At 41.7% G+C, this 27,630-nt stretch overlaps 1 protein-coding gene across 2 annotated transcripts in view; it reads right to left on the bottom strand.

Annotated features, from left to right (window-relative positions):
• The window catches only part of LOC122552709 (ALK tyrosine kinase receptor-like), a 1,052,914-nt gene that overhangs the window by 587,426 nt on the left and 437,858 nt on the right, over positions 1-27,630 (bottom strand). The window contains exons 1-2 of one of the 2 annotated variants that reach the window (XM_043695598.1): positions 7,103-7,172; positions 2,300-2,501 (exon numbers count right to left, since the gene is read on the bottom strand). In XM_043695598.1, the coding sequence (XP_043551533.1) occupies positions 2,300-2,409 (110 nt within the window). In that variant the 5' untranslated portion in view covers positions 2,410-2,501; positions 7,103-7,172. Of the gene's footprint in view, positions 1-2,299; positions 2,502-7,102; positions 7,173-27,630 lie in introns of those variants that run through there. The other variant, XM_043695597.1, reaches the window with a different exon arrangement.

Here is a 27,630-nt window from a genome sequence, read left to right as displayed (position 1 = left end):
CCATTCATAAGACAATTTCATTTAATTATGAAAAGTTTAGCTGTGATTGGATTTTTGAACGCTGGGAGTGCTGGGTGTGACTTGGCAATTGCAATTCTGGTGTGTATCTTAAAACCCTGACACAAAAGGGCAGTTTGTAATTTGTGAAATGCTGGGGATGGGAGAGGGGTAGGAGAGACAATGGTAAGCTACTCGCCTGAAGTTAAGGGACCATTAAACTCCTTGGATGTGAAGGAATGAGGCTTCTGAGAACAGGTTCACCAAAATAAACTTGTCATACACAAACAAATATCTGTCGTGTATTAATGCACAGCAGTGGGCTTGCCATAGGACCAAAGAAAGGTTCCCTTTGTGACAGTGAAAGTTGTTAAGACCTCAGTAATCGGTGCACAAATCTGGGCATTGCCTGAGTTGGGCCAAATTGCTGCCATTCTTAGCTAGTTATCCACCATGGCCTTTTGATAAGCTGTAAGTTCTCTTTGGCATGGCAGCAGCAACCACCAACATGGCTGTCACCTTCCTTTGCTGGTACACTAAACTGTCGAATTCTGGCACATGGGGTGCTCAGTCATTTGGGTGCCAAGCATGCTACCTGCCCAGTTAAGGGATTTGCACTCAAGGCACAGCGTTGGAACTCAGTACTCACCTTGTGATTTGATAACCTTCCACTCAAACTGCTTTATAATATGGTATATATGGTATATACAGGTTTGTCACTCACATCGGATTTAATTCACATTAACCCCATGAGTTTCACCAATTTTAAAAGGTATGGTCATGGGTCTAGGTAGATTGTGCATCCATCACTAGGAGAGAATGAATAACTGGAAGTCTTTTCACTATCTGTTAGTTCTAAAAGCCTGATTAAACCAAGGTTAGGCAAGTTCAATACAATCTTTAATGTATCTATACAGCACACTGCTTCAGAACATGGCAGCCACTTCAGAAAGCCAGTACTGTCGGTTAATTTGGCAAGTGGAAAGCATGACACTGCTACATCTTTGGGTGAGAGGGACAGGGAGCTGAAACTAGGATAGTATGCCAAGAGAATTAGTCTATAACTTACATCTGTACATTCAACCAGAGCTTACTAGGCCCAATCTTTGAATCCCTCAAATTTGGAAATTGCTTTGTTTCCAGCTGTAACATTCTTTAATTGGATAGACAATCCATTCACACAAAAAAAAATTGGATCAATTGAATTAAATAACAATGAAGTATCATGTTGTCCATTAATTCAGTGATATATCCATAATTCCTGGCTTTGGAGTAAATATTTGTCTCCATTATCATCTCTTATTTGCTGCCCTTGTTGTAAAGTCAGAAAGAAGTACAGCATGGAAAAGATCCTTCGGTCCAACTTGTCCTTGCCAACCAGATATCCTAAATTAATCTAGTCCCATCTGCCAGCATTTGGCCCATATCCCTCTAAATCCAGAAGACTTTTAAATGTTGTAAATGTACCAGCCTCCACCACTTCCTCTGGCAGCTCATTCCATACATGTACCATCCTCTGTGTGAAAACGTTGTCCCTTAAGCCCCTTTCAAATCTTTCCCATCTCACCCTAAACCTATGCCCTCTAATTCTGGACTCCTGCATTCCAGGTAAAAGACCTTGTCTATTTATCCTATCCATGCCCCTCATGATTTTATAAACCTCTATAAGGTTACGCCTCATCCTCTGACGCTCCAGGGAAAACAGCCCCAGCCTGTTCAGCTTCTTCCTGTAGCTCAAACCTTCCAAGCCTGGAAACATCCTTGTAATTCTTTGCTTGAACCCTTTCAAATTTCACAACATCCTTCCTATCGCAGAGAGACCAGAATTGCACAGAGTATTCCATAAAGTGGCCTAACTAATGTCTGATACAGTTACAACGTCACCTCCCAACTCCTACACTCAATGCACTGATCAATAAAGGAAAGCATACCAAACGCCTTCTTCACTATCTTATCTACCTGCAGCTATGAACCTGCACTTCAAGGTCTCTTTGTTCAGCAACAGTCCCCAGGCCCTTACATTTAAGTGTATAAGTCCTGCCCTGATTTGCCTTTCCAAAATGCAGCACCTCATATTTATCTAAATTAAACTCCATCTGCCACTCAGCCCACTGGCCCATCTGATCAAGGTCCCGTTGTGCTCTGAGGTAACCTTCTTTGTTGTCCACTACACCACCCAATATTGATGTCATCTGCAAACTTACTAACCATACCTCCTTTGTTCACATCCAAGTTATTAGATTTTGGTGAGAAGTTCAGATTTGACAGTTTGTACTGGACAAAGATTGGAAATATGGCTTACCCTGTTCTTGCCTCACTTTCTGATGACATGAAGAGTGTTCTGCTTTCGTTGCTGTGAAGTAGCTGAACAACATATTCCCCTGTCCTTGAGTCCTGCAGATAAATGGCCATTTCCAAGGTGCAGCGCTCACTGATGCTTGTCAACCATGGACTTAGCAATGGGAAAGTTGTATACTGTGATGCATTCAGAAAAAGAAAATGACCTAGCAAATAAAGAAAAAAGACACAGAAGTCAAAATGTTGAATATTATGAGTCATTGTATGGTCAGACAAGTGACAAATACATAACTGTTCCACTTTACATATTTATATACATGTACTAATTACCACAATGTGTCAACAAGTAATCATACTAATGATCTGATCTTGAACTGAAAGGCTCTTTTCAAAAGGCCTTTGACAAGGTGCCGCTCAAGAGGCTGCTGCATAATAAGGATGCATGGCATTATGGGCAAAATATTAGCATGGATAAAGGATTGATTGACTGACAGGAAACAAAGAATGGGGATAAATGAGTTCTATTCTGGCTGATAATCAGTGACTAATCAGTGGTGTGCCTCAGGGGTTGATGTTGGGATTACAATCATTCACAATTTATATAGATGATTTGGAGTTGGGGACCACGTGTACAGTGTCAAAATTTACCGATGACATCAAGATGAGTGGCAGAGCAAAGTGTGCAGAGGACTGTGAATCTTTGCAGAGGAACTTAGATACATTGAGTGAGTGGGCAAAGGTCTGGCAGATGGAAAACAATGTTAGTAAATGTGAAGCCATACATTTTGGTGGGAGTAACAGCAAAATATGTTATTACTTGAATGGTAATAAGTTGCAGCGTGCTGCTGTGCAGAGAGATCTGGGTGTCCTTGTACATGAATCGCAGAAGGTTGGTCTTCAGGTACAACAGGTAATTAGGAAGGCAAATGGAATTTTGTGCTTCATTGCTAAAGTGGTTGAGTTTAAAAGCAGGGGGCTAATGTTGCAGCTGTACATGATGCTGGTGAGGCCACACCTGGAGTACTGTGTGCAGTTCTGGTCTCCTTACTTAAGAATGTACTGGCACTGGAGGGGGTGCAGAGGAGGTTCACTAGGTTGATTCTGGAGTTGAAGAGGTTGGCTTATGAGGAGAGACTGAGTAGACTGCAATTATATTTATTGGAATTTAGAAGAATGAGGGGGTATCTGATAGAAATATATGAAATTATGAAGGGAATTGACAAAAAAGAGAGAGGATGTTTCCACTGGTAGGTGAGACTAGGACAAGAAGGCATGGCCTCAAGATTAGAGGGAGCAGGTTTAGAACTGAACTGAGAAGGCACTTCTTCACCCAGAGGGTTGTTAATCTTTGGAATTCCCGCCCAGGGAGTAGTTGACGTTACTTCAGTAATCGCTTTTAAAGCTAAGGTAGATACTTTTTTGAAAAATAAAGGAATTAGGGATATGGTGAAAATGCTGGTAGGTGGAGCTGAGTTCATGAAAAGATTAGCCATGATCTTATTGAATGGTGGAGCAGGCTCGAAGGACCAGACAACCTACTTTTGCTCCTAGTTCTTATGTTCTTTGGATGCAAGCTCCAGTGTGCATTGAGTTGGCTGAACTGATCATTAGTTTGGACATTAATATTGCTTTTCTACGACCCTGGGTTAAAAAGGTGAAAAATACAGCAGAATACCTCCTTCTGATTGTAATCAGCCCTTTTGTAAATCATGGATGTCAGATAATAGCAGGTTTGAGTTGGGTGTACAGTTAAATAGCATGCCTTCACAAATACAAAAGAGACAGTTGACAAGATCCCAAAAGCTGCAGGTCAGTACAGGTTGAATTTTACAAAGTTGCTTGAGACAGTGATATTGAGATGAAAGGTATGTCCTGAGCCAATTCTTGCCAGCAGGATGTACGAAGCAATTTTACCGCAGGAGGTCTCTTAATTGGCTTCTGAAGCCTCAGCAGCATTGCCATGAGAAGTTGCAACTGTTGAGGAAAGCGGAACCTCACTAAGAGGTCAGGTAAGTAAATGAAATTGCAGCAAATTCATGGGGTTGAGGGTCAGAGGGCAAATTCTCCAGGGAGATCAACAAACAGATTCAAGAACAGTTTCTTCTCCGCTACTATCAGACTTTTGAACGAACCTCTCATATACTAATTCTGATCTCTCTCTCTGTCTGCACCTTCTCTGTGGCTGTAACATTCTGTTCTGCTACCCTGATGCACTTTGTATGGTACAATCTGATTGTATAGCACGCAAACAGCAGTTTTCACTGTATCTCCTTATATGTGACAACAATAAATCAAATAAGTGACAAATATATAACTGTTATACTTTGCATATTTATATACATACTAGATTACCTACAGTGTGGAAACAGGCCCTTCAGCCCAACAAGTCCACACCGACCCAGACCCCTAACACTACAGGCAATTTAGCATGGCCAATTCACGTAAACTACACATTTTCGGACTGTGGGAGGAAACCAGAGCACCCGGAGGGTTGCCCACGCAGACACAGGGAGAATGTACAAACTCCACACGCACAGTCACCTGAGGCGGGAATTGAACCCAGGTCTCTGGCGCTGTGAGGCAGCAGTGCTAACCACTTTGCCACCGTGCCGCCCATCTACCACAATGTCACAACAAGTAACCACACTAATGATCTGATATTGAACCAAAAGGCTCTGGATGCAAGCTCCAGTGTGCGTTGAGTTAGCTGAACTGACCATTAGTTTTGACATTAAAATTGCTTTTAATGGAAACAAATACAACAGGGTACCTTCTTCTGATTGTAATCAGCTCTGTTGTAAAGCAATAGTAGGTTTGCTATTATCAAAGGATGCCTTTCCTTTCCACGATCCTTTCTTTGTTCCATTAAAACATTCTTCCCAGGCTGTTGGTGGCAGCTTGTGCATTTAGCTTATTGTGCATTGCAAATGGAACTACTCTGTCTACGTCCAGTCAACAAAATGCTCTGGCAATGGTATAGTGTCAAGGAGCTAATCTGACCAGGCTCCCAGCAGCTTTACCAGTCCCCTGATGCTGGGGTTTAGTAACATCCTATGTCAAAAACAATGAGTCTTTAGGACAGAGTGAATGCTGAAAACAATTTGCCCACATAAATTAGTTATGAGCCCAATAGCTGTCAAAGAAAATTTAAACTCAATTTAGGTCTGAACCATGAATGTTCAAATATTCATCTTGCTCTTTTTAAATTTACTAGAATTTAGCACCAACCATCCTTTTGAAACAGTTGTATAGAGATCAAGGACAGTTGCGCTAAGCTTACAATCTGTTCTAATTAAGACTAATTGAAAATAAGATAATTCATTAATATACAAAGGCTACAATCTCATTTTTTTCTTTAACTTGAATCTGTTTCTCATGGCTTCAAAGCATTAAATGAGGAGAAGCATTATAACAAGGTGCTAGAGGCATTGAACAAACAGCTTCAGTGTAATTAACTGAATACTCCTTCAGTATCTGGTTTCCACTTTGATTTTCACATTTTCATTTGCATCGGACAATGGTTAAGGTGGATCTTTTTCCAGTCATTGAGAACAATCTTTTTCTGCCATTAGCTATTTCTCACAAAAAGACGACTATATCTAATTTCTTTGCTGGGTTAATACAGCATACTCTAACATGAAGTCCGCTTATTTTATTTAACCTGTTGCATTGATGGAAGGGTTGAATGTGAATAGTCTCCTGTATGAAAAGTTTTGCTTCATGACCCCCAATTAAATAGCATTGCAAAATATCATTCATTTCTTCATCTATTCTCTTCCATTCCAGGCTGCTATTTTCCCCAGTAACCCCTCTTCTCAGAAGAAATATTTGATCCTTTTAACCTACTCCTGTCCTTATCACTTCCACGCCTGTACTGCATTGCATGCTGTATAGCTCTCTTTTGAAAGAGACACATTAAATTGCTTTAACTGAAATGCATTGCCATGGGGCTTGAGACTCAGGGATATACTTTGCACATCAGAGAAGTGGCTATCTTTGTCTCCTCTGCTATTTAGGTTTCCCCTTGCCAATAAGTGACAGCTGTCTGACACTGGTATGTTCCTGCAAACACTTTTATTTACACTATTGTAATTAATACTGTTCTCTGTAAGTGCACCTTTCACTGGTACAGACTATTCCTAACAACAACAGAATTTGCTGGAAAAGCTCAGCAGCTCTGAACATAACATTGCCGTCATCTTTCTGGGCACTTAACTTTAATGCTTTCTTGGAAATTCACTATTCAGTTTACTGTCAGTTTAAAATCCAAATCACTTTCTAACTTCTTAAAAATGACAGTCAACTTCATGAAGCTGAAACCAAAAACTCGTTTAAGATCCAAATTCCAAATAACAATAATAATAACTTGTACAACTTGGTCACAATATTAACTTGTTTCATTCAAGCCTGAAAATGCATCTGGAAAATATTTCCATATTGCCACAACTCAGTTTGGGAAGAGTGTGTTGATAATCAAAGCCCACTGTTCTACAAGCTGTCACAAACAAATATGTACCCAACTACTGTATACACCAAGATGATTAATTTGCTTGACTGACTGTTATTCAGGACAAAAACAATTCACATCAGTTTTGATCATTATCAGGAAAATGACTTCATTTATTATTATTCTTTATCAAATGGTGAAAACAGTGATAATTGATTTATTGCTATGTGACTTAAGCTACATCCTTTAACACCACAATCTCAGACTCATTCATTTAAGCATAAGACAGAGAAAAAGCAGATACTTCAACATAAATACTATAGGTTCAAAAATATGAAGACGGTAAACAAATGTCCTGACCACAAGGATGGAAGGTAATTTATCACAGTTCTTTTCATTTTGCTTTAGTGATGGTGACACCATGTTGTCTGGAGACAATGCTCCATCTTCAATTCGGTCTTTGATTGGGTGAACCTCGGCTTCTCTTGTATTAGAGTTTGTTCTTTCGAGTCTCAAAGCTTTTTAGCTTTTCACTCAGAGTGAAATGGTGAGACATGCTTCATGTTTGTCGTGTCTCTCCTTTCTCAGCACAAACACTCATGGTGCCACACTGTCTCAGAAAATATCCACAACACTGCTCCAAACGGTTACATGGGTTGAATTTTCTTTGGTTGGCAGTTGGGAGAATACTGCAAGATTGGAAAAAGGAGATTCTCAATTTTGAGAATTAAAGTCTGATTTTGCAACTGGGTTTTGAATTACAAGGTCAGACTCTTGCTAATAAGTAGCAAGAGGCCTGTTTGCTTTCATTCACTTAACTCTCACCTCATTTATATGCAGTTTCTAATTCTCTCTGGTCATGGCACTAATTAACCCCAGCCTCCCCACGACTCTTAACCCTTTCCAATTTGCTTATCGGACCAACAGATTCACGTCAGATGCCATATGACTTGCCCTTCACTGCTCCCCAGAACATCTTGACACCAAGAACAGCTATGTAAGAATTCTTCTCATTGACTACAGTTCAGCCTTCAACAGTACTATCCCCTCAAGACTGATTACTAAATTTAGTCATCTCATTCTAAGCCCCACTCTCTGCAACTGGATCCTTAGTTTCCTGACCCACAGGCCACAAACAGTGGAGATTGGAGAGAATATTTCAGCCTCATCAACACGTAACACTGGAGCCCCCAGGGTATGTACTCAGCCCACTACTGTACTCACTCTGCACCCATGGCTGCGTCGCCAAATACCAGACGAATGCCATTTACATGTTCGCTGATGACACCACCATAGTCAGTCGAATCTCAGATGGCGACGAAACAGACTACAGACGGGAGATGGAAGACATGGAAAAATGGTACACTGCGAACAACCTAGCTCTCAATGCCGGCAAAACCAAGGAACTCATTATTGACTTTCGGCGGGGTGTTACTCATGTCCCCCTACACATTTACAGCATAGAGGTGGAACGAGTGGAGAGTGTCAAGCTGCTGGGAGTGGTTATCAACAACAAGCATTCTTGGACCCTTTATTTGGACCTACTGGTTACAAAGGCCCAACAACGTCTCTTCTTCCTCAGGCAGCTGAGAAAATTTGGCATGATGACGAATACCCTTGCCAACCTTTATAGGTGCACCATCAAGAGCATTCTGTCTGGATGTATCACTACCTGGTATGGCAACTGTACCATTCAAGATCGGAGACAGTTACAGAGAGTGGTGAACTCAGCCCGGACAATCACAATGGCCAACCTCCCATCTATAGAATCCATCTACTAGGCCCACTGTCAAGGAGAGGCTGCCAGCATTCTCAAAGATCCAACCCACCCTGGCAACGCCTTTCTACAACCTCTACCATCAGGGAGAGAGTACAGAAGCCTAAACACATGCACCAGATGGTTTCATAACAGTTTCTACCCTACTATTATTAGAATACTGAATGGACCCACAAACTCTGAGCATTCGCCTGTACCTGTGCTTTGGTGTTTGCCGCTGTTTATCTATTATTTACTTATCTATGCTTTTAACTATGTGACCTGCCTGTATTGCTCGCAAGACAAAGCTTTTCACTGTGCCTCAGTACACATGACAATAAATTCAATTCAGTTCAATTCATCGGAGTGAAACTGGACAGTTATGAAACCAATGTGAAAGTCTGACCAGATACCTGGCAGCATCAGCTCATCGCTTGCTCCTGACCGCTACCATTTTGGACAACAATCCCCAACATCTCAGGTTATACACCATGGACAATGACTGCCTCTCACTTCCCATTTCCCCTCCATCTCTCATCCACAGAGTTTAGCATCAGATGTGCACCATCTTCACAACACCATGGTAGCAATTTTTGAACTAACTTGGAACACAGTTCAGTGCTTCAGCACTGCACTTAGGAATCCACCAACACCTTACGTTGCATTGTTAATCAGATATCTACCAGACATGGATAAGTACACAAACCCTGGATCAAACTACGGTACACCTCAGGCTACTCACTTGCTCTTAAAAGTTCACATTATTTCACATTAAGTCTGATCTTGCCTTTTAATCCGCGCACAAAGCCAAGCTGCTTGCCACTCCCATAACTTATCATCAGTCATGGGAGTGGACATGTTACTCTGTGGCACCGTGCTATGTCAATGTCACACCTAGAACACATGCCAGCATTTCACAAACACATTGCATGTGCTGCAGTCAATGACCAATGATTCAAAGTCTAAGGCGACTAGTTTTCAATCAGGTCACTGGGACTCTCATCAATCAGGGGTGTCACCACAGTTGGTCAAGAGCAACATCCAATCTAAGGGGCTTGGACACACTTAATATGCTATTTGTGGTGGTCAGGTTCAGGGTTCTCTATCACTACAATCTGGGGAATGTGCCACATCAGTTATGAGTTCAGTCTGGAAGTTCACAGTCGGACAGTTGGGAAGCTCTACAGGGATCAGGCAGGGGCCCGGTCAGCAAGATGTCCATTCAAGTTGGTCAGGTTATGTGCAATGGTCAGTCCTGGCTCTCTGCTCACTGGAAGCCAAACAGAGGCTATTGGGGCCACTGTTGTGGCAGGGAAGCTGGGGAAGTGAATCATGGGGACTAGAGACAACATATTAGGAATTGTGAATGGGAGCAACCTCACATCAAAAAGATGAGATTATAGCACATTAAAGGACATAGGTTACTGTGAGTTGGGTGGAGGAGTTATTGATTGTCATGACCATTCTGGCTTCAATGGGAGTGACAGTGCAGCATAATGGTTGGAATGGCTAAGCTCAGAAACAGGGTTTGGGGGATTGTTTGGAAGATGAAGTTGCAAATAAAAGACTTGTGGGAGAAATGTAGAAGCTCAGTACCGATGGACTCAACAGAGAGTGCAAGAAAGGAAGGAACATGAAAATTCAAGAGAGTACTTTAATACCAGGTTGAACCCATGACTTAATGCACCACACATGACCACAATGGAAAAGGAAAATGTCTGCAACCACACCCAGAGTGGGCACGGTTCTTCTGTCTGAACTCAAGGGCGCTGCTCTTGAGTGGTGTGAGGGCCTTCAAGGGGCAATTGCTTTAATCAGACACTTACACACAAGATGGTGAAGATACTGTAATCCCAGGACCCTGTTCTGAGAAATGCATGTACTGACCAACTGAGTGGGATACAAATCCTGGCAACCTTGATCATGTCACTGATTGTTACAGATTGATCATGGTCATCTCTGTGAAGGAGAAGTAATTACAGGTGACCTTAAAAGTGCCACCTACAGGTCACAATTCACACAAGACTGTCCACAATCTCAAAGACTGCACAAGGACATGGAGCTGATGTCATGTCACATTGAATTGTAAGTATTCACCAAAGTGCTCTTATATGCAATTCTGCCTTTTTTGGGGAGATGTAGGGGTGGTGTGGAGTTCGGAGCACAAGGTATCAGTAATCAAACAGCACTTACAATCTTCCACTGTATTCATGGGATATGGATTGCACTGCATACAGTGGTATAATATCCCTATGTTGAAGATCTATGGGGAGGCATTCTATAGATATTCTTGTCAGAATCAGGTATGTCCCACTGCACCAAGGACAATACTAAACTGTGACTTATTTGTGAAGTAATGTTGACAGTTCATATTGCTAAGTATCTGTTCTGTTTCTGATATTTCCGAGTAGGTTCATTGGAACTATGACCAATGGTTCCAGCCTCTTGCAGAAGTAACCCAGCAAAAGTAATCACCAGCCCATTCTTAAAAGTGCCACTTGTAAGTCACTACATACAAAGAAAATCAAAGACTTGGAGCTGATTTCCTCTCAACTTGAACTAACAAGTATTTACCAACATGCTCTTATATGCAGTACAGCCTTTTTGGGGGATGTGGGTGTTGTTTGGGAGAGGTTCAGTAATCCTGTCACATTTGCAATCTCCTAATGTACTTGCGTAGCAATGACTTGTGCTGCATATATTGGAATAAAATCTCCTGCTTCAAAACTACGTGTAGAGGTATTCCACGACCCTCCTTGTTGGAGTCCTCTGTGTCCCAATACATAAGGAATGTCACTATACTGTAATTTGTGAGTGATAAAAACACAGACAACTCACGTTACTAAGACCCTGTTCTGTTTCTGATCTTCCCCACACAGATTAACTGGAACTGTGACCAATGGACACAGTCACAACAGGGGCCATCATTGCTGTAGCTGCAGTACAAAGAAGTTGCAGAGAAATTGAAGAGCAGTAGATGCGCTGGAAAACCCAGAACCAGCAGCAACCTCCAGCAGCTGCCAAACAGAGTCCAAATGATGGGGTTGCAGCTGGAGGTTTCCTCAGGATGTACAGGAGGATAAGAATCTGTCTTTCCTCAATGTCTAACCCTCCAGATGAGCAAGGCACATTGCCACTGAAATTGAGCCAGGACACCATCACCAATCTATACCAACAACTGGAATGGGATCTGCAACCTGGGGGGTGGGTGGCCATCCTATCTCAGTCATTATCAAGGATGCCATTTGTGCTAAATCTTTATGCATTTACTGTTTCCAAGGATCCACTGGGGAGCCGTGTGGGATCTCTCAATCTCGCAACCCATGAATATATCAACTCGGAGAAAGTGAGGACTGTAGATGCTGGAGATCAGAGTCAAAAAGCTGGAAAAGCACAGCAGGTCAGGCAGTATCCGAGGAGTAGGAAAATCAATGCTTCAGGCATAAGCCCTTAATCAGCTTTGTCACGATGAAGGGGTTATGCCCAAAATGTCGATTCTTCTGTTCCTTGGATATGGCCTGACCAACATGGATATATCAAGGCTTTTACTGATGCAAATGTGTGCCTGATCACTCTGTTTCAACTTATTTCCCCATGACAAGATCAACGTTATAGACTTTACTAACAGTGCTCACTTCCAGTCAGCGTAGGCCATAGACCATAGACCATACAAGCTGTGTTGAGAATTCCATATTATTACTAGAAAAGGGCTCCATTCCAGAACTGTACAAGTCATCTATGATCATCAGTACCATATCTTAGAAGTCTGCCTAGAGGTTGCCGTGATGCCCATCATCTTGAGGGCTCCAATATTCCTGATTTGTTTCGAGGGTTGGATGCCTCACAACGATGGTCACCTGGAGACATGGGCTACCCTCTGTAAACATGGCTGATGATTCCATTAGGTAAAAACAATGACTGCAGATGCTGGAAACCAGATTCTGGATCAATGGTTCTGGAAGAGCACAGCAATTCAGGCAGCATCCGAGGGCTTCAGCAAAAGCCCTTCATCAGATGATTCCATTACCCAACTGAGGCCCTGGAGAGGTACAATGTATTCTATTCTTTGACCCGGGCCATTGTGGAACAACTGATGGGCCTGCAGAAGCTGAGGTTAAGCTGTTTGCATCAGCCTGGGGCAACCATGCAGTACAGTCCTGTCGAAGTGTGCCACATATTCCCACGCACAGCTACACGTGGTAGAAGCTGATAAGCCAGAAAAGGAGGTTAAGGATGTTAAGCGGAAGGAAGCTCACGTTCAGCAATGACAAGGCAGTGCAGCATTGGGCACAACAATCCAGATACTCAGTTCCAATGGATGTGAGCCGGGCACATTGACTGCAAATTTGTTGTTTCTTGAGCAGTGAGCTGTTCCCAGAAGTTTTTGTGTTTATTTGTTTGTTTGTTTTTTACTCATTGCATTTGCTGTTGTTCAATAAAAGATAACATTTTTAACTGTTAGAATATTTCCCAGCATGTGATAGTGCCACACTGAAAAAATGAGAAAATGCTGTGTTACACTGGGGATGATGGAAAAGGTAGGACTGTTAGATAGTTTTACATGGTTTGGCATTGAGGATAGATAGCCTGTGGTGCTTCATTCTTCTGGCTGCAGTTGCAATGGAAGTTGCAAAATGGCAATATATTTACAAATATGAACTTGCATTTGCAATGCAGTATCACCCATACCACTTATCTATCTTCAGAGGTTTTTCTTTTCTTTTGCTTCTTTTCCTTGACTATAAAGTGCATTTGATGGCATTGCCATCAGTGAATTTTCATGCTGTCCGTGCTTTCGACACTTCAATCAATTTCTTTATTAAAAAGACTTTACCAAAGCGCACTTGTCACTGAGGTGAACAAAGAGACGCAGAATTCAGTTTGTGATTTAATGTGATTTTATTAACAAAATATTCCTTATTAAAAACACAATGTGAATATTCCCCAAATTCACACAATATTTTCTGACTATTTTGCTCTATCTGTTTGAGAAATGATATAACTCAAAACGATTCCTGTGTTTGATGTGGGCAGTTGGGATCTCCTTCCTCTCTTCCAAGAAGGTGGGACCTACAGGTTAGGGCAGATCTTCTCCTGGGTCTTTGAGTTGCCACATGGTCTTCCACCCCCCGAATCTTGCTGCAAGTCTTCACCAAGGGGGTGGCTTCCAGGTTTGTGTTTTATCCCCCTCATCACAGATCTTCCCAAACACTCTGTGGCCTTTGGCCAATGCGGTCATGAGCAGGGTACAAAGCATCCAGTGGGGTCATGCCAACACTCTTCACTCTTGCCATGCCAAGGAGGTGTAAAGTCCTCGGGGGCTAGTTGGATCAAGCTACCAGAAAGTCTGATCCACACTTCTCCAATTCAAAATCTTCAGGCTGATTATAACTGGTTCCCTTGAGCCTTTGTGACCTCTGACCTTGGTTTCCACTGCTCTGTGTTGCTAATACTGTTGGCTGCTATTTAATTCAGTTTGGCCCAATTTCTGTCAGGCCCAGTTTTTTCTGGTTGTGGGTCAATCCTGGGCCTGTGGTAACTTGACCACACCCACATCCAGGAGTTTATTTACCATTGCCCAGAACCTGGACTGGACTAGCCACAGAAATACTGTGGCAACAAAAGCAGGTCAGAGGCTAGGAATCCTGCAGCAAGTAACTCAATCCCCAATCCACAAGGCACAAGTCAGGACTGTGCTGGAATACCCCCCACTTGCCTGGATGAGTGCAGCTCCAACAATATTCAAGGAGCTGGACACCATTCAGGGACAGAGCAGTCTGCTTGGTTGGCACCACATGTATAAAGATTCAGACCTTCCTCTGCTGATGCATATTAGAAATTCACCAAAGGTCTTGAGACAGCACCTTCTAAACCCACAAACACTGCCATCTAGAAGGGCAGGGATAGTAAACACATGGGAACATCAGTGTTTGCAAGCTCCCCTTCACACATTCAATGTCCTGACTCAGATATAAATTGCTTTTCCTTCAGTGATGCTGGGTCAATTTCTTGGAATTCCCTCCGTAATGGCATTGTGGGTATACCGACACAAATGGAGTACAGTGTTTCAGTTCATCGACCAGGGATGGAGATTTAAAATGCAGGTGGTTTTTGACCTGGTGCATGGCTGTGCTTTAATTATGACTCTGGGAATCCTGGGAGGAGCCGGCTGTGGTGACTACTTCCACAATGGTGAGCTCAAGCAGAGTATCATAAAGGCAAGGTGTAAACAAAATCATGAACGTTTGTGAGAGCTGTGTGAAGTAACTCATTAGAGCTCATGGAGAGAACCCTCCAAATGCAACTACTCCCAAATTGATATTTAGTCATTTTTTTGGTAAAATTCAGCCCATAATCTTACATAGCTAAAGAGTACAGGATGTACATGTATTTGGAAAGGCAAGGACTGATTCGGGAAAGTCAACATGGCTTTGTGCGTGGGAAATCATGTCTCACAAACTTGATTGAGTTTTTTGAAGAAGTAACAAAGAAGATTAATGAGGGCAGAGCAGTAGATGTGATCTATATGGACTTCAGTAAGGCGTTCGACAAGGTTCCCCATGGAAGACTGATTAGCAAGGTTAGATCTCATGGAATACAGGGAGAACTAGCCATTTGGATACAGAACTGGCTCAAAGGTAGAAGACAGAGGGTGGTGGTGGAGAGTTGTTTTTCAGACTGGAGGCCTGTGACCAGTGGAGTGCCACAAGGATCGGTGCTGGGCCCTCTACGTCTTGTCATTTACATAAATGATTTAGATGCGAGTATAAAAGGTACAGTTAGTAAATTTGCAGATGACACCAAACTTCGAGGTGTAGTGGACAGCGAAGAGGGTTACCTCAGATTACAACAGGATCTGGACATAGCAGGACTTATACACTTAATGGTAAGGTCCTAGGGAGTGTTGCTGAACAAAGAGACCTTGGAGTGCAGGTTCATAGCTCCTTGAAAGTGGAGTCACAGGTAGATAGGATAGTGAAGAAGGTGTTTGGTATGCTTTCCTTTATTGGTCAGAGTATTGAGTACACAAGTTGGGAGGTCATGTTGTGGACATTGGTTAGGCCACTGTTGGAATATTGCAGTTCTGGTCTCCTTCCAATTGGAAATATGTTGTGAAACTTGAACGGGTTCAGAAAAGATTTACAAGGATGTTGCCAGGGTTGGAGGATCTGAGCTACAGGGAGAGGCTGAACAGGCTGGGGCTGTTTTCTCTGGAGCGTCAGAGGCTGAGGGGTGACCTTATAGAGGCTTACAAAATTATGAGGGGCATGGATAGGATAAAGAGGCAAAGTCTTTAGAGTGGTAGGTGTATGGAGTGAGCTGCCAAGGGATGTGGTGGAGGCTTGTACAATTGCAGCATTTAAGAGGCATTTGGATGGGTATATGAATAGGAAGGGTTTGGAGGGATATGGGCCAGGTGCTGGCAGGTGGGACTTGATTGGGTTGGGATATCTGGTCGGCATGGATGGGTTGCAGCGAAGGGTCTGTTTCCATGCTGTACATCTCTATGACTCTACACCACACAATCCCATTTGACCTTCAAGTTACAGAAAGATAAACTTCTCTTGGCACTTTGTTAAGTGATGTAGCAGTATCCAACTTTGATTTTCCTGTTTATAGTCCAAAAAGGCAAAATACGTGGTTTGTTACAGAATGCCACAAAATCACTCTTTGACTTTTGGTGAAAGTTTCATTACATACACACCATGACTGCAAATAGTGGCCTCCAGGTACCCCTTCTTTTTGTAAAGAGAACTCTTGCTGGGCAAAAAAGGTGCAAAATAAAATGCTCAAATTCCCACTTTATGGGTTCAGAAACCAGCTCTTGTCAGAATTTTTTAAACAAAGTATAAAGCTTTTGTGTGTTCACTCTAATTCACCAGGAAGCCTGGGATGTTGCTGTCACAAACTAAGATGACAAAACTTCTCACCTTACAATGCATCTGGGTATAGCATATGATTTATTTTCAAGTAACGAGTCTTGCCAGCTCAGTTTCAGTGGATTTTAAACCTGGAGCTGACTTTGGCAGGCTGGGTATTTTAATTAAATGTTGACACAGCCTTACCAGAGTCTAGATATGAGTGGTGCTGGAAAAGTACAGCAGGTCAAGCAGCATCCGAGGAGCAGGAAAATCGGCGTTTCAGGCAAAAGCCCTTCATCAGGAGTAGAGGCACCCTGCCTCTATTCCTGATGAAGGGTTTTTGCCCGAAACGTCGATTTCCCTGCTCCTCGGATGCTGCTTGACCTGCTTTGCTTTTCCAGCACCACTCATATCTATACTCTGGTTTCCAGTATCTGCAGTCCTTGCCTTTACCACAGTCTTACCAGACCATAAGGTGCTCTCTCATTTGAGAGACATGACTGGTGGTAGTTTAACCTGAGGGTCACTACATCTCAAAATGAGGGGAGAGGTTGCGATGGAGAATTCCTCAGCTGGTGCGGGAACTGAACCAACACTGTTGGTGTAACATTGTGTTGCAAACCAGCCAACTGAGTGACCCCAACCCCCTGTATTTTAACTCCTTGAGCTCAGACACATTTAATTAGCTGGCTTCACTAGAAATGGGGATATATCTGGTTTTCATTTCCAGTGGGCTTGTGAAGTGCCAGTGAAAGTGGGAAAGTACTGTTTCAAGACAGACTGCATTTACTTCATTGACATTTCTGTTTGCACGCTGTTACAAAGTGGAAGACGAGTCAGAAGCAAACCCCAAGGGTCTCAGATGCCTGTTAATCAGTAATATTGAACTTCAATTTGGGCATCTACTCACTTATCTTCCAGCATCTTGCTGACATTTAATTTTAGTCCAAATTAACATATAAATAGTCCTCATAACGTCTGCATTATGCATCACTCTGTACTCAAACTGCAACTAAAATTGCTTTGTACAGCAGGAGATGTTTACATTGGGCTACTGTAATACAAATCCAAAGAATTAAAATTACACTAAAGCAAATGAAAAGAAGCTGGTATTTTCCAAACGGAATTCATTTCAGTTCAAAAGAAAGTGAATTGAAATTAAATTCACAATTAAAAATTGTGAGAATTTATTCATTATTTGCAACTTTACTCAATGTAGAATCATCAGAGAATCCCTACACCACAGAAGCAGGCCATTCAGTGCATCAAGTCCACACTGCCCTTCTGAAGAGCATCCCAACCCATGTTGTACCCCTGCATTTCCCATGGCTAATCCCCCTAGCTTGCACATCCCTAGACACTTAAACATGGCCAATCCATCTAATCTCTACATCTTTGGACTGTGGGAGGAAACCAGACTACCCAGAGGAAACCCACACGGACATGAGGAGAATGTGCAAATTCCACACAAGCAGTCACCTGAAGGTGGAATCAAACCCAGGTCCCTAGCATTAGGAGGTATTAGTGCTAACCACTGAGCCACCGTGCCATCTCACAATTAGTGTCTAACATTTTACTCTCGTCAATCCAGAAAAGAACTGGATTGTATGTGTAGAATCCAAACATGGTCCATGAACATTTGACATTTTATGTTACAACAAACACAGCAGTTCCTTTAGCAATCCTTACTATGTTCAAAGACACTGTTTAATGGAGCAGAGACTATATTTTGTACTGACACACTGGGAATTGACATTCAGTCTTTAACCCACTTTTTCCATGTTATAATTTTTCAGCATATTCGTTTCTTGATGTGTTTAACCCCCACATTAAAAGAATTACTACATCTAAGGCATTAAGAAGAAGGAAACTAAATGTTTGATATTATCTCAAAGGCTAACGAGTGAATAACTCCAGGACATCAATCTAAACTCATTGTGACTGGCTGTATATAGAAGTGCTGTTTCTATGGTGCCAGAAAAATTGGAGACATGTCATAGAGTCATAGAAATGTACAGCACGGAAATAGACACGTTAGTCAATTCGTCCATGCCCACACTGTGACAGTGATTATCTCCAACATGGTGCCTGCACTGTGACAGTGATTATCCCCAGCACGATGCTGGCCCCGTGACAGTGATTAATCTAACCCAATCTTGTCTCATTTGCCAGCACTTGGCCCATATCCCTCTAAATCTTTCCTATTCATATACCCATCCAAAAGCCTTTTAAGTGTTGTAATTGTACCAGCCTCCACCACTTCCTCTGGCTGCTCATTCCACACACGCACCACCCTCTGTGTGAAAAAGTTGCCCCTTAGATACCTATTAAATTTTTTCCCTCTCACCCTAAACCTATGCCCTCTTGCTCTGGACTCCCCCAACCTAGGGAAAAGACTTTGTCTATTTATCCTATCTATGCCCCTCATAATTTTATAAACCTCTGTAAGGTCACCCTTCAGCCTCCAATGCTCCAGAGAAAACAGTCCCAGCCTGTTCAGCCTCTCTCTTTAGCTCAAATCTTCCAACCCAGGCAACATCCTGATAAATCTTTTCTGAACCCTTTCAAGTTTCACAACATCCTTCTGATAGGAGGAAGATCAGAATTACACGCAACATCCCAAAATTGGCCTAACCAATGTCCTGTACAGCCTCAACATGACCTCCCAACTCCTATACTCAATGCTGTCACCAATAAAGGAAAGTATACCAAACCCCTTCTTCACTATCCTATCTATCTAGCACTCTACTTTCAAGGAACTATGACCCTGCAGTCCAAAGTCTCTTGTTCAGCAACACTCCCTAGGACCTTCCCATTAAATGTGTAAGTCCTGCTCTGATTTGCCTTTCTGAAACACAGCACCTCACATTTATCTAAACTAAACTCACCTGCTACTCCTTAGCCCATTGACCCACCTGATCAAGATCCTGTTGTACTTTGAGGTAACCTTCTTCACTGTCCACTACACCTCCAATTTTAGTGTCATCTGCAAACTTACTATACCTCCTATGATCACACCCAATTCATTTATATAAATGACAAAAAGTAGTGGACCCAACGCCAATCCTTGTGGCACACCACTGGTCACACGTATTGGAAAACAAACTATAATTCTTTTTACCTGACCTGCACTGGGATAAGATTTAATAGAGCAATAGAGTCACACAGCATGGAAACAAACCTTTCAGCCCAACTCGTCCATACCAATGAGGTTTACTCAAGTGAACTTGTCCCAAATGCTGCATTTGGCCCATGTCACTCTAAATCTTTCTTTTCCATGTCCAAATGTCTTTTCAATGTTGTAATTGTAAACGCCTCTACCACTTCCTCTGGCAGCTCATTCCATTTATGCATCTCCCTCTGTGTGATAAGGTTGTCCCTCAGGTTCCTTTTAAATCTTTCCCCTTTCACCCTAAACCTGTATCTCTAGTTTTGGATTCCCCACCCCACAGAAAAGACCTTGGCTCTTCACTCTATCCATGCCCCTCATGATTTTATAATCCTCGATAAGGTCACCCCTCAGCCTCCGAAATTTCAGGGAAAATAGTCCAGCCTCTCCTTATAACTCAAACCTTCCAGTCTCGGTAAAATCCTTGTAAATCCAGTTTGGTAACATCCTTCCTATAGCATGGCGACCAGAACTGATTTTATGATTTATGGTTTTATGATTTTAAGGTGAGTTTGAGAAGCTATGGTTAGTTTCACTCTTGCCAGTATTAATCCAAGCTACTGATACCAGCTGAGGAAAGAAGTCCATGTGAAGTCTTTGGCAGAAGATAGGCTCAATCTTTGTGAATAGTAAATAGGACGAATATATATTAGTTTATAGCTAGTCACTTGCGAGATCTTATGCTCAATTTAAGAGCAAGTTCACATTCCTGCTCTGAAACATCCTTATTCAGCTTTGGTAAAAAACACAGAGCCGGTTAGCTCCTTCCATGACCAGTCTTTTATGTCCCAATCTATGTGGTTTACCTTGTGCTATTTATGGGCACTAACTGTCTATGCAACAATTTTCACAGGAACATTCCAGCTTCCAGTACTTCATTCAAGGCATCACATTCAGTGGTAACCCAGGAATAAACTACAGACGCAAAGCTAAAACAAAAACTGAAATTGCTGGAGAAACCCAGCAGGTCTGGCAACATCTGTGATTAGAAAACAGAGTTGACTCTTCTTGAGACGTTTGCCCTATGTTCTCTCCACAGATGCTGAGATTCTCTAGTAATTTCTAACCCATTTGACCAAGGGGCATCACCGAGGTGATTTATCTTATCCATACCCAATACCTTGTGGACGCTTCTCAGATGGAGTCTCTGGATAAGGTTCAGGCAGACTATGTTTTGGTCACATTGACTCACTGGCCATGAGCAAGTTACAGCAGTCTTGTCAATGACCTTGTTGCATTTAGATAGAGAAAGTTTTGCACCTCACAGGACTTTTGATGCAGCTGTTGGAGTAAAGACTGCAATCTGTATCTAGTTGGACACTCAACGTAAAAGCACTTCAGATCTGTTATCAATTCACATATATTCCTAAATTATGAGGCTCAGTTCCATATTATTCAACATTGATGTCAACAAAAGCCAACCCTGTTCTCAATGAGATTTTCATTTGGCCATTTCTCTATCCATTTATCCCATTCCGTCTGCTGCATGGGTGGGTTAAAGATGTCATTGCACTATTTGACAGAAGAGGCAGGAAGTTACCTCTGGTATCCTATCTCTCAATCAATATCACAGAACAGATTATCTGGCCATTATAACATTAACATTTGTGGGAGTTTAAGGAATGCAAATTAGCAGCTGTATTTCCTGTGCCATAACAGTTGTCACATGTTAAAAGGCATTTAATTGGCTATAAATGCTTCAACATATCCAGTGATCATGAAAAGGCATTTTATAAATAATAAACAAAAACAGCAATTGCTGGAAAACTTTTCAGGTCCAGTGACCCTTCCTCAGAACTGATGGTAGCTAAGAAAAGGTTGGATTCCATGGAGTCGAGGGTGGTGGCAAGGAGGAGGTAAAGAGTAACAATAGGTGGAGATAGAGCACAAATAGAGAGAAGAACAGTTGGATAGACATAGGCGTGGATAAAGATCTGGCTGGGACGGTGAATGGCTATGCATGGGGACAACTAGGAGCTAACAATAGCAGATCATGTAATAACAAGGACTGGTGTGTAGGGGCTGGGGTAAGGACATGGGAGAAAATGCTTCGAGCCATAAAATTGTTGAACTTGCCATTGAATCTAGAAGGCTGCAGCATTCCCAAGTGGAAAATGAGGTGCTGTTCTTCCAGCTTGCACTTCTTCCAGGAAAAAAGGGTGATGTTTTAAAGTGGCAGGCAACTGGAAATTCAGGGTCTTTTTTGCAGACACAACATAGGTGTTCCACAAAGCGGTCATCCAGTATGTAAATAAGTGTTTGTGCTTTCTTTCTTAACCTATATGATGTAGGCTTGATACTTTACACAGTGTGCAGAGTACTTCAGACAGGCTTTAACCTGGCTTTCTCAGCAAGAGCATGGCAGAGTTGGTCAGACTGGCAGCACATCACAAAAAGTCATGATGAAGATGAATTGTTAAATCTGTTTGTCTCTGCTCATATGTTTCCAAACTTGCTGAGGTTCCCCAGAACATTGTTTTCCTCTTAAGAATTATTTTGTTACTTTGAGTAGAGTGCAAAATACATTGCTCTAGGTGAGCAATGAAGGAACAGTTCCCTCTGTTGGCGGCAGTTGGGGTGGTTGGATGGTTCCTCTTCGTTTTTTTTCCCCCTTCAACTGACTGGAGATCGATAATCTCTAAATAGCAGAAAGAGTGCTTTAACTCATCGAATGCTGTAACTCTCAAGAGCAGAAAAAAAGGATTTTCTTCAAAGTGTTGAACATTGGTAAATCTTTAGAAATGAACACTTGAATATTTTCATAATAGTAGCCATTCAAAGTATACACATCCAGGCACTCATAAAACAAAGGTGATTACAGGTAGCATGGTAAATCTTAAGAGTCCAAAAATCTTACTATCTTTCTTGATTCTTTTGAGCTGGAGATGAGAAACATTGTAGGCCTGAGATTTCTATGTGATTTAGTGGAGAAATCGAGGTCAGACGATTCTGATGATGGATTTGAAGTGGCTTACTACTTAAAGTTACAGATTTCTGGTTTTATTCCAGTCAAGTTGCAGTTGACCCTATTGCGAAAGAAGGGCTAATGCCCGAAACGTCGATTCTCCTGTTCCCTAGATGCTGCCTGACCTGCTGCGCTTTTCCAGCAACACATTTCCATCTCTGATCTCCAGCATCTGCAGTCCTCACTTTCTCCTATTGCGAAAGCCTGGTTTTGTTCTACAAAATCAGTAGGTAAAGATTACCATCCATTTTCAGCATTTTGTTGCGTCTTAGACAGGGGTCTTTCTTTGCTGGTCTGGACCTGTCTGTTCCCTCTTCCCCAAGTCTGAAGTTTCTCTCAGAAATGTATCACAATGAAACGCCTTTATCAATCTTGTTTTCTATCATGTGACCATGCCTTGTGCTTTCCATTGTCCAGAAAAATGGTGTTTCATAAATTAGGCTTTGACATAAAATAATACTTGCATTTCACCCATTGTATATCTTCCCAAACCTATTATGTCGAATTCTGCAGTGAAGCCAAGTATGCAAGCCCATTGTGAAACATCTCCTAAAATTATTGGAGTGGCAGCCAATGGGCCACTGGAAAGATTTGTTCCATTTTAACTTTTTTCTGAACAAAACATTGTGAAAAGTTGTTTCAGTGTTGTACTGTTCGATGTATGTCAAAAAAGAAAAGAAAAATATTATCACCAGCTCCCAACTCTTTGCTGTTTCAAAAATAAAGTGTACATTTTCCATAAACCCTTGAGTAGCATTGCAGGAGTGTACACAGTACAAGGGCCTGCGATGAAACCAAAGCCCTGCTACCAAAGTTGCTTTCTCCAGAAAAACCACAAATATTCTTTAAACAGGGAGAAAGTGAGGAGTGCAGATGCTGGAGATTAGAGTCGACAGTGTGGTGCTGGAAAAGCACAGCAGGTCAGGCAGCATCCCAGGTATAGCAGAATCAACGTTTCGGGCAAAAGCTTGATGAAGGGCTTTTGCCCAAAACGTCGCTTCTCCTGCTGTGCTTTTCTAGCACCACACTCTCAACTATTCTTTAAACAGCCAACCCATTTTATGTGCAATATAGAGGATAAATATTAGAAAGGGAGAATTCAGAAACGATGTATCTTTGTGAGACAGAAGAGTTTTCTTTCAGCTATGTAAGGTATGTTCCCAGTTGCGCAGCACATACTTAACATTATTTGTAAGCCTTTATTATGAACAACCTTCACACTGGCATTCTTTATTTTGAGCTCAAGGGCTTGATCTAAAGGGATAATAAAAATGCAAGAGATTTATTGAGTCAACTCCACCCTTGTGGAGCCAACATATTTCTCTTCTTTTTATCCAGTTCCTAGTTTGAAACTGATGGTTTGAAATTGTCTGAAGCATGGCCAAGTCGGAATTGGTACTTTTTTTTTTATTTCAGAATTCAACAGGCATAAATAAGCTGGCTGAGACTGTTTCTTGATTTTGAGTTGGAATTCTATGTATTGAACTGTCACATCTCTTTGACTGCTGTTTAATTTTGAGTACTTTTTCTGGGAACATCTAAGCTGAATATTCTGCCTTTGTATGTGTAAAATGTTGTAGAATGTTATCTTGCTGCTACTTCCTGCCCTGTATTTGCAACAAGACAACAGGGCTACAAACTGACATGTTATTTCTTTCAAATTGAAAACAAAATTACATCAGTAACAAAATGCTGAAGCTTCTTCTTTAGAATTCAGTAGCACCATTGAATGGTCTGACAAATCAACATTACCATATGGCACAAAATCCCTGCAGAACTATCATTTGCTCTCTTTTCCCTGTATGCTGACATTCTGTTTCCACATATTTGCAGATCAAAATTTGATTTTGTAGCTACTCAAAAGAATGCTTCAGGCTGTATTTTCAGATTCATAATTTCAATACTTTGTGTTCCCTGAGATTTTGGGAGCTTTGTATGCTGCCCAATAATACACAGATATTTGGCTTAGTAGAGGACGGGGATTGAAATCAAATTTTGACTATGATTCTGATTTTGCAGTCCTACAGTTTTGACTTCAGCATCATTGGTGAAAGAGGTCGATCAGTTTGTTCTGATCTTGGTAGAGACCAATGAGCTGTTTCATTTTTGTTTTAAATTTTCAAAAGTCCAGCCTTTTTTTTAAAAGAACGAGTCCACAAGATTCCCAGAAAACAAAATAATTTTACTGCACCGAAAGCAAAGGGCATGAGTCCTGAAAATGAAATCTTATATAGTCAGTGAAATGATGGTTATTAAAAATACTAGAAACAAAGTTACTGATATTCTAACCCGAATGTTTTTAACTCAACTTTCCTTCCACAGTCATTTGACTAACACCCTCAAAGATTGAAGACGAGTACTTACCCAAAATTGGAAGACTTGACGATTGGACTGAGGGCGGTTTCAATGATTTATTTATGGTGGAGATTCCTTTTACCTACCTCCAGCAAGATTGTCTCTTCAAATCTCCTTAAACTATCCCATTATGGGCTGCCCATTCAACCCATCTGACATTAGAAGTCCCCTATTTCTAATATTCATGATCTCCAGAGGCTTGTATCTCAAACTCACTATCTCCCTTCCTACCTCTCAAACTTCTCAGCCAGGCTAATCCCAGATGAAGAAAGGAGTCCTTGTGTTATTAAGTTTCTATGGTGTTTATCCAGCACAATATATCCAATGAACTTTGCTTGACAGAGATGTTTTCTCCATTCAACTGCTTCCAAAATAAAAATCAAAAACCCTTCCTTAGACCAAAACTACACCAACAATCTATTCTCTCCAATAAGTGGCTTCGAGTTAATCCTTTTCTGTTCTATTGTTTATCTCCAGGTCCCTTAGTCATCAGATCAGGAAATACAAGAATATGTGAGACACAGAGTGCCTCACTAAAATGAAACAAGGAACTGTGGATGTTGGAGGTCTGAAACTTACTGAAACAGAAGTTGCTGGAGAAACTCAGCAGGTCTGGCAACATCTGTGATCAGGCATCAGTGTTAACATTTTGAATCCGGGGACCTTTCTTCAGAACCCAACCTGGTGCTCAGATTGTAAGTGTTTGAAATGAACTGTGATTAATCATGAGAAATTAATCTGAATAGTTTGATGACCATATTCGATAGCCGTGATCTTAAAGTGACACGTAATTCATTCATCAGGACCTTTATTTCCTGACTGCTCCCTCTTTTGTAATAAAACATATCCCTAAAATTAAAGATCTACACTCAGTGTCGTCCATGATGCCTTGGAGCTATTTAAGTTTTCTCTGAAATGTCAGCATTGCTGACAGGTAATCTCCTATAATTAAAACATGTAAATGCTCAGAGGAGGAAGACCCAGTGATGGTCCCCTCTAGGACAGGGGGACTATGACCCAGCACAAAAGGTAGGTTTGGATTGCTCCTTTATGCTAGTTGTTAGGGATGGAAGGATCTCCAACTGTCTGAACCTAATTATTTGCATAAACAGTTGAAAAAAAGAACTCAACAGCTTTTTGTCATTTTTATAAACAATTTGGATGTGATAATAGGAGGTATGGTTAGTAAGTTTGCAGGTGACACCAAAATAGGTAGTGCATTGGATTGTGAAGAGGATTATCTTGGAGTTCGATGGGACCCTGATCGGATGGGCTAATAGGCCGAGGAATGGCAGATGGCATTTTAATTTCAATCAATGTGAGGGGTTGTATTTTGTAAGGCAAGACAGGAGGCAGGACTTACACAGTTAATGGTAGGGTCTGGGGAGTGTTGCTGAACAAAGACACCTGGGGGAACAGGTGCATAGTTCCTTGAAAATGGAGTTGCAAGTAGACAGGTTGGTAAAGAAGGCATTTGGCACGCTTGTCTTCATTGGTCATAACATTAAATACAGGAGTTGGGATGTCATATTACAGCTGTACAGGACAATAGTGAGACCACTATTAGAATACTGCATACAATTCTGGTGATCTTTCCAAAGGAAGGATTTTGTTAAATTTGAGAAGATACACAAAAGAACTACAAGGATGTTGCAGGGATTGGAGGATTTGAGTTATTGCAGGGTGAGACTGAATAGGCTGGGGCTTTTTTCCGTGGACGATTGGAGTCTGAGGGGTGACCTTATAGAGGTTTATAAAATCATGAGGGGCATGGATAGGGTGAACAGTGAAGGTCCTTTCCCTGGAGTGGGGAGCCCAAAAGTAGAGGGCATATGTTTAAGATGAGAGGAGACAGATTTAAAAGGGATCTGAGAGGTAAATCTTTCACACAGAGATTGGTGTGTGTGTGAAACACCTGCCAAAGGAAGTGGCTAAAAGGCATCTGGATGGGTATACAAATAGGAAGAGTTTAGAGAGACATGGGAAAAATGCAGGCAAAAGGGACTATGTCAGGTTGGGATGTCTAGTCAGCGCAGACAAGTTTTGACCACTGGAGAATCTGTAAAAATCTCCTACGCCTCCTAACCACTCTGAAGATAGGTAATGAGGTGGATTTTGTTCATAGAAGTGAATGAACAGAGCTCGCAGTTAGTCAAATACATTCTCCTATTGCCTTTCAAAGGATATTGACACTTACGTTTGTTGCAAATTCAAAAGCCATAAAGATTAACACACAGTCTACTGGGCAACAGGAATGTTTGTGAGTTGAACAAGCAACTGTATAACTCCTGACACAATTGTATTAAGCAATTAGTTAGAGCCTTGCTAGATTACATAAGATACTAAATGGAAATAAAGAAATGAGATTAAAAACTATTGGCAACTTGATCTTGTGGAACTAGAATATTGCTGTATTAGAGATATATGTCCAGATTACAGAGGAGGAAGTGCTGGATGTCTTGAAATGGTTAAAGGTGGATAAATCCCCAGGACCTGATCAGGTGTACCCGAGAACTCTGTGGGAAGCTAGAGAAATGATTGCTGGGCCTCTTGCTGAGATATTTGTATCATCGATAGTCACAGGTGAGGTGCCGGACAACTGGAGGTTGGCAAACGTGGTGCCACTGTTTAAGAAGGGCGGTAAAGACAAGCCAGGGGACTATAGACCGGTGAGCCAGACCTCAGTGGTGGGCAAGTTGTTGGAGGTAATCCTGAGGGACAGAATGTACATGTATTTGGAAAGGCAAGGACTGATTAGGGATAGTCAACATGGCTTTGTGC

This window comes from Chiloscyllium plagiosum, chromosome 9, assembly GCF_004010195.1.
Source record: "Chiloscyllium plagiosum isolate BGI_BamShark_2017 chromosome 9, ASM401019v2, whole genome shotgun sequence".
NCBI lineage: Eukaryota > Metazoa > Chordata > Chondrichthyes > Orectolobiformes > Hemiscylliidae > Chiloscyllium > Chiloscyllium plagiosum.
The sequence above is the reverse complement of the archived record's forward strand: the minus strand, read 5'-3'. Positions and strand labels throughout refer to the sequence as shown.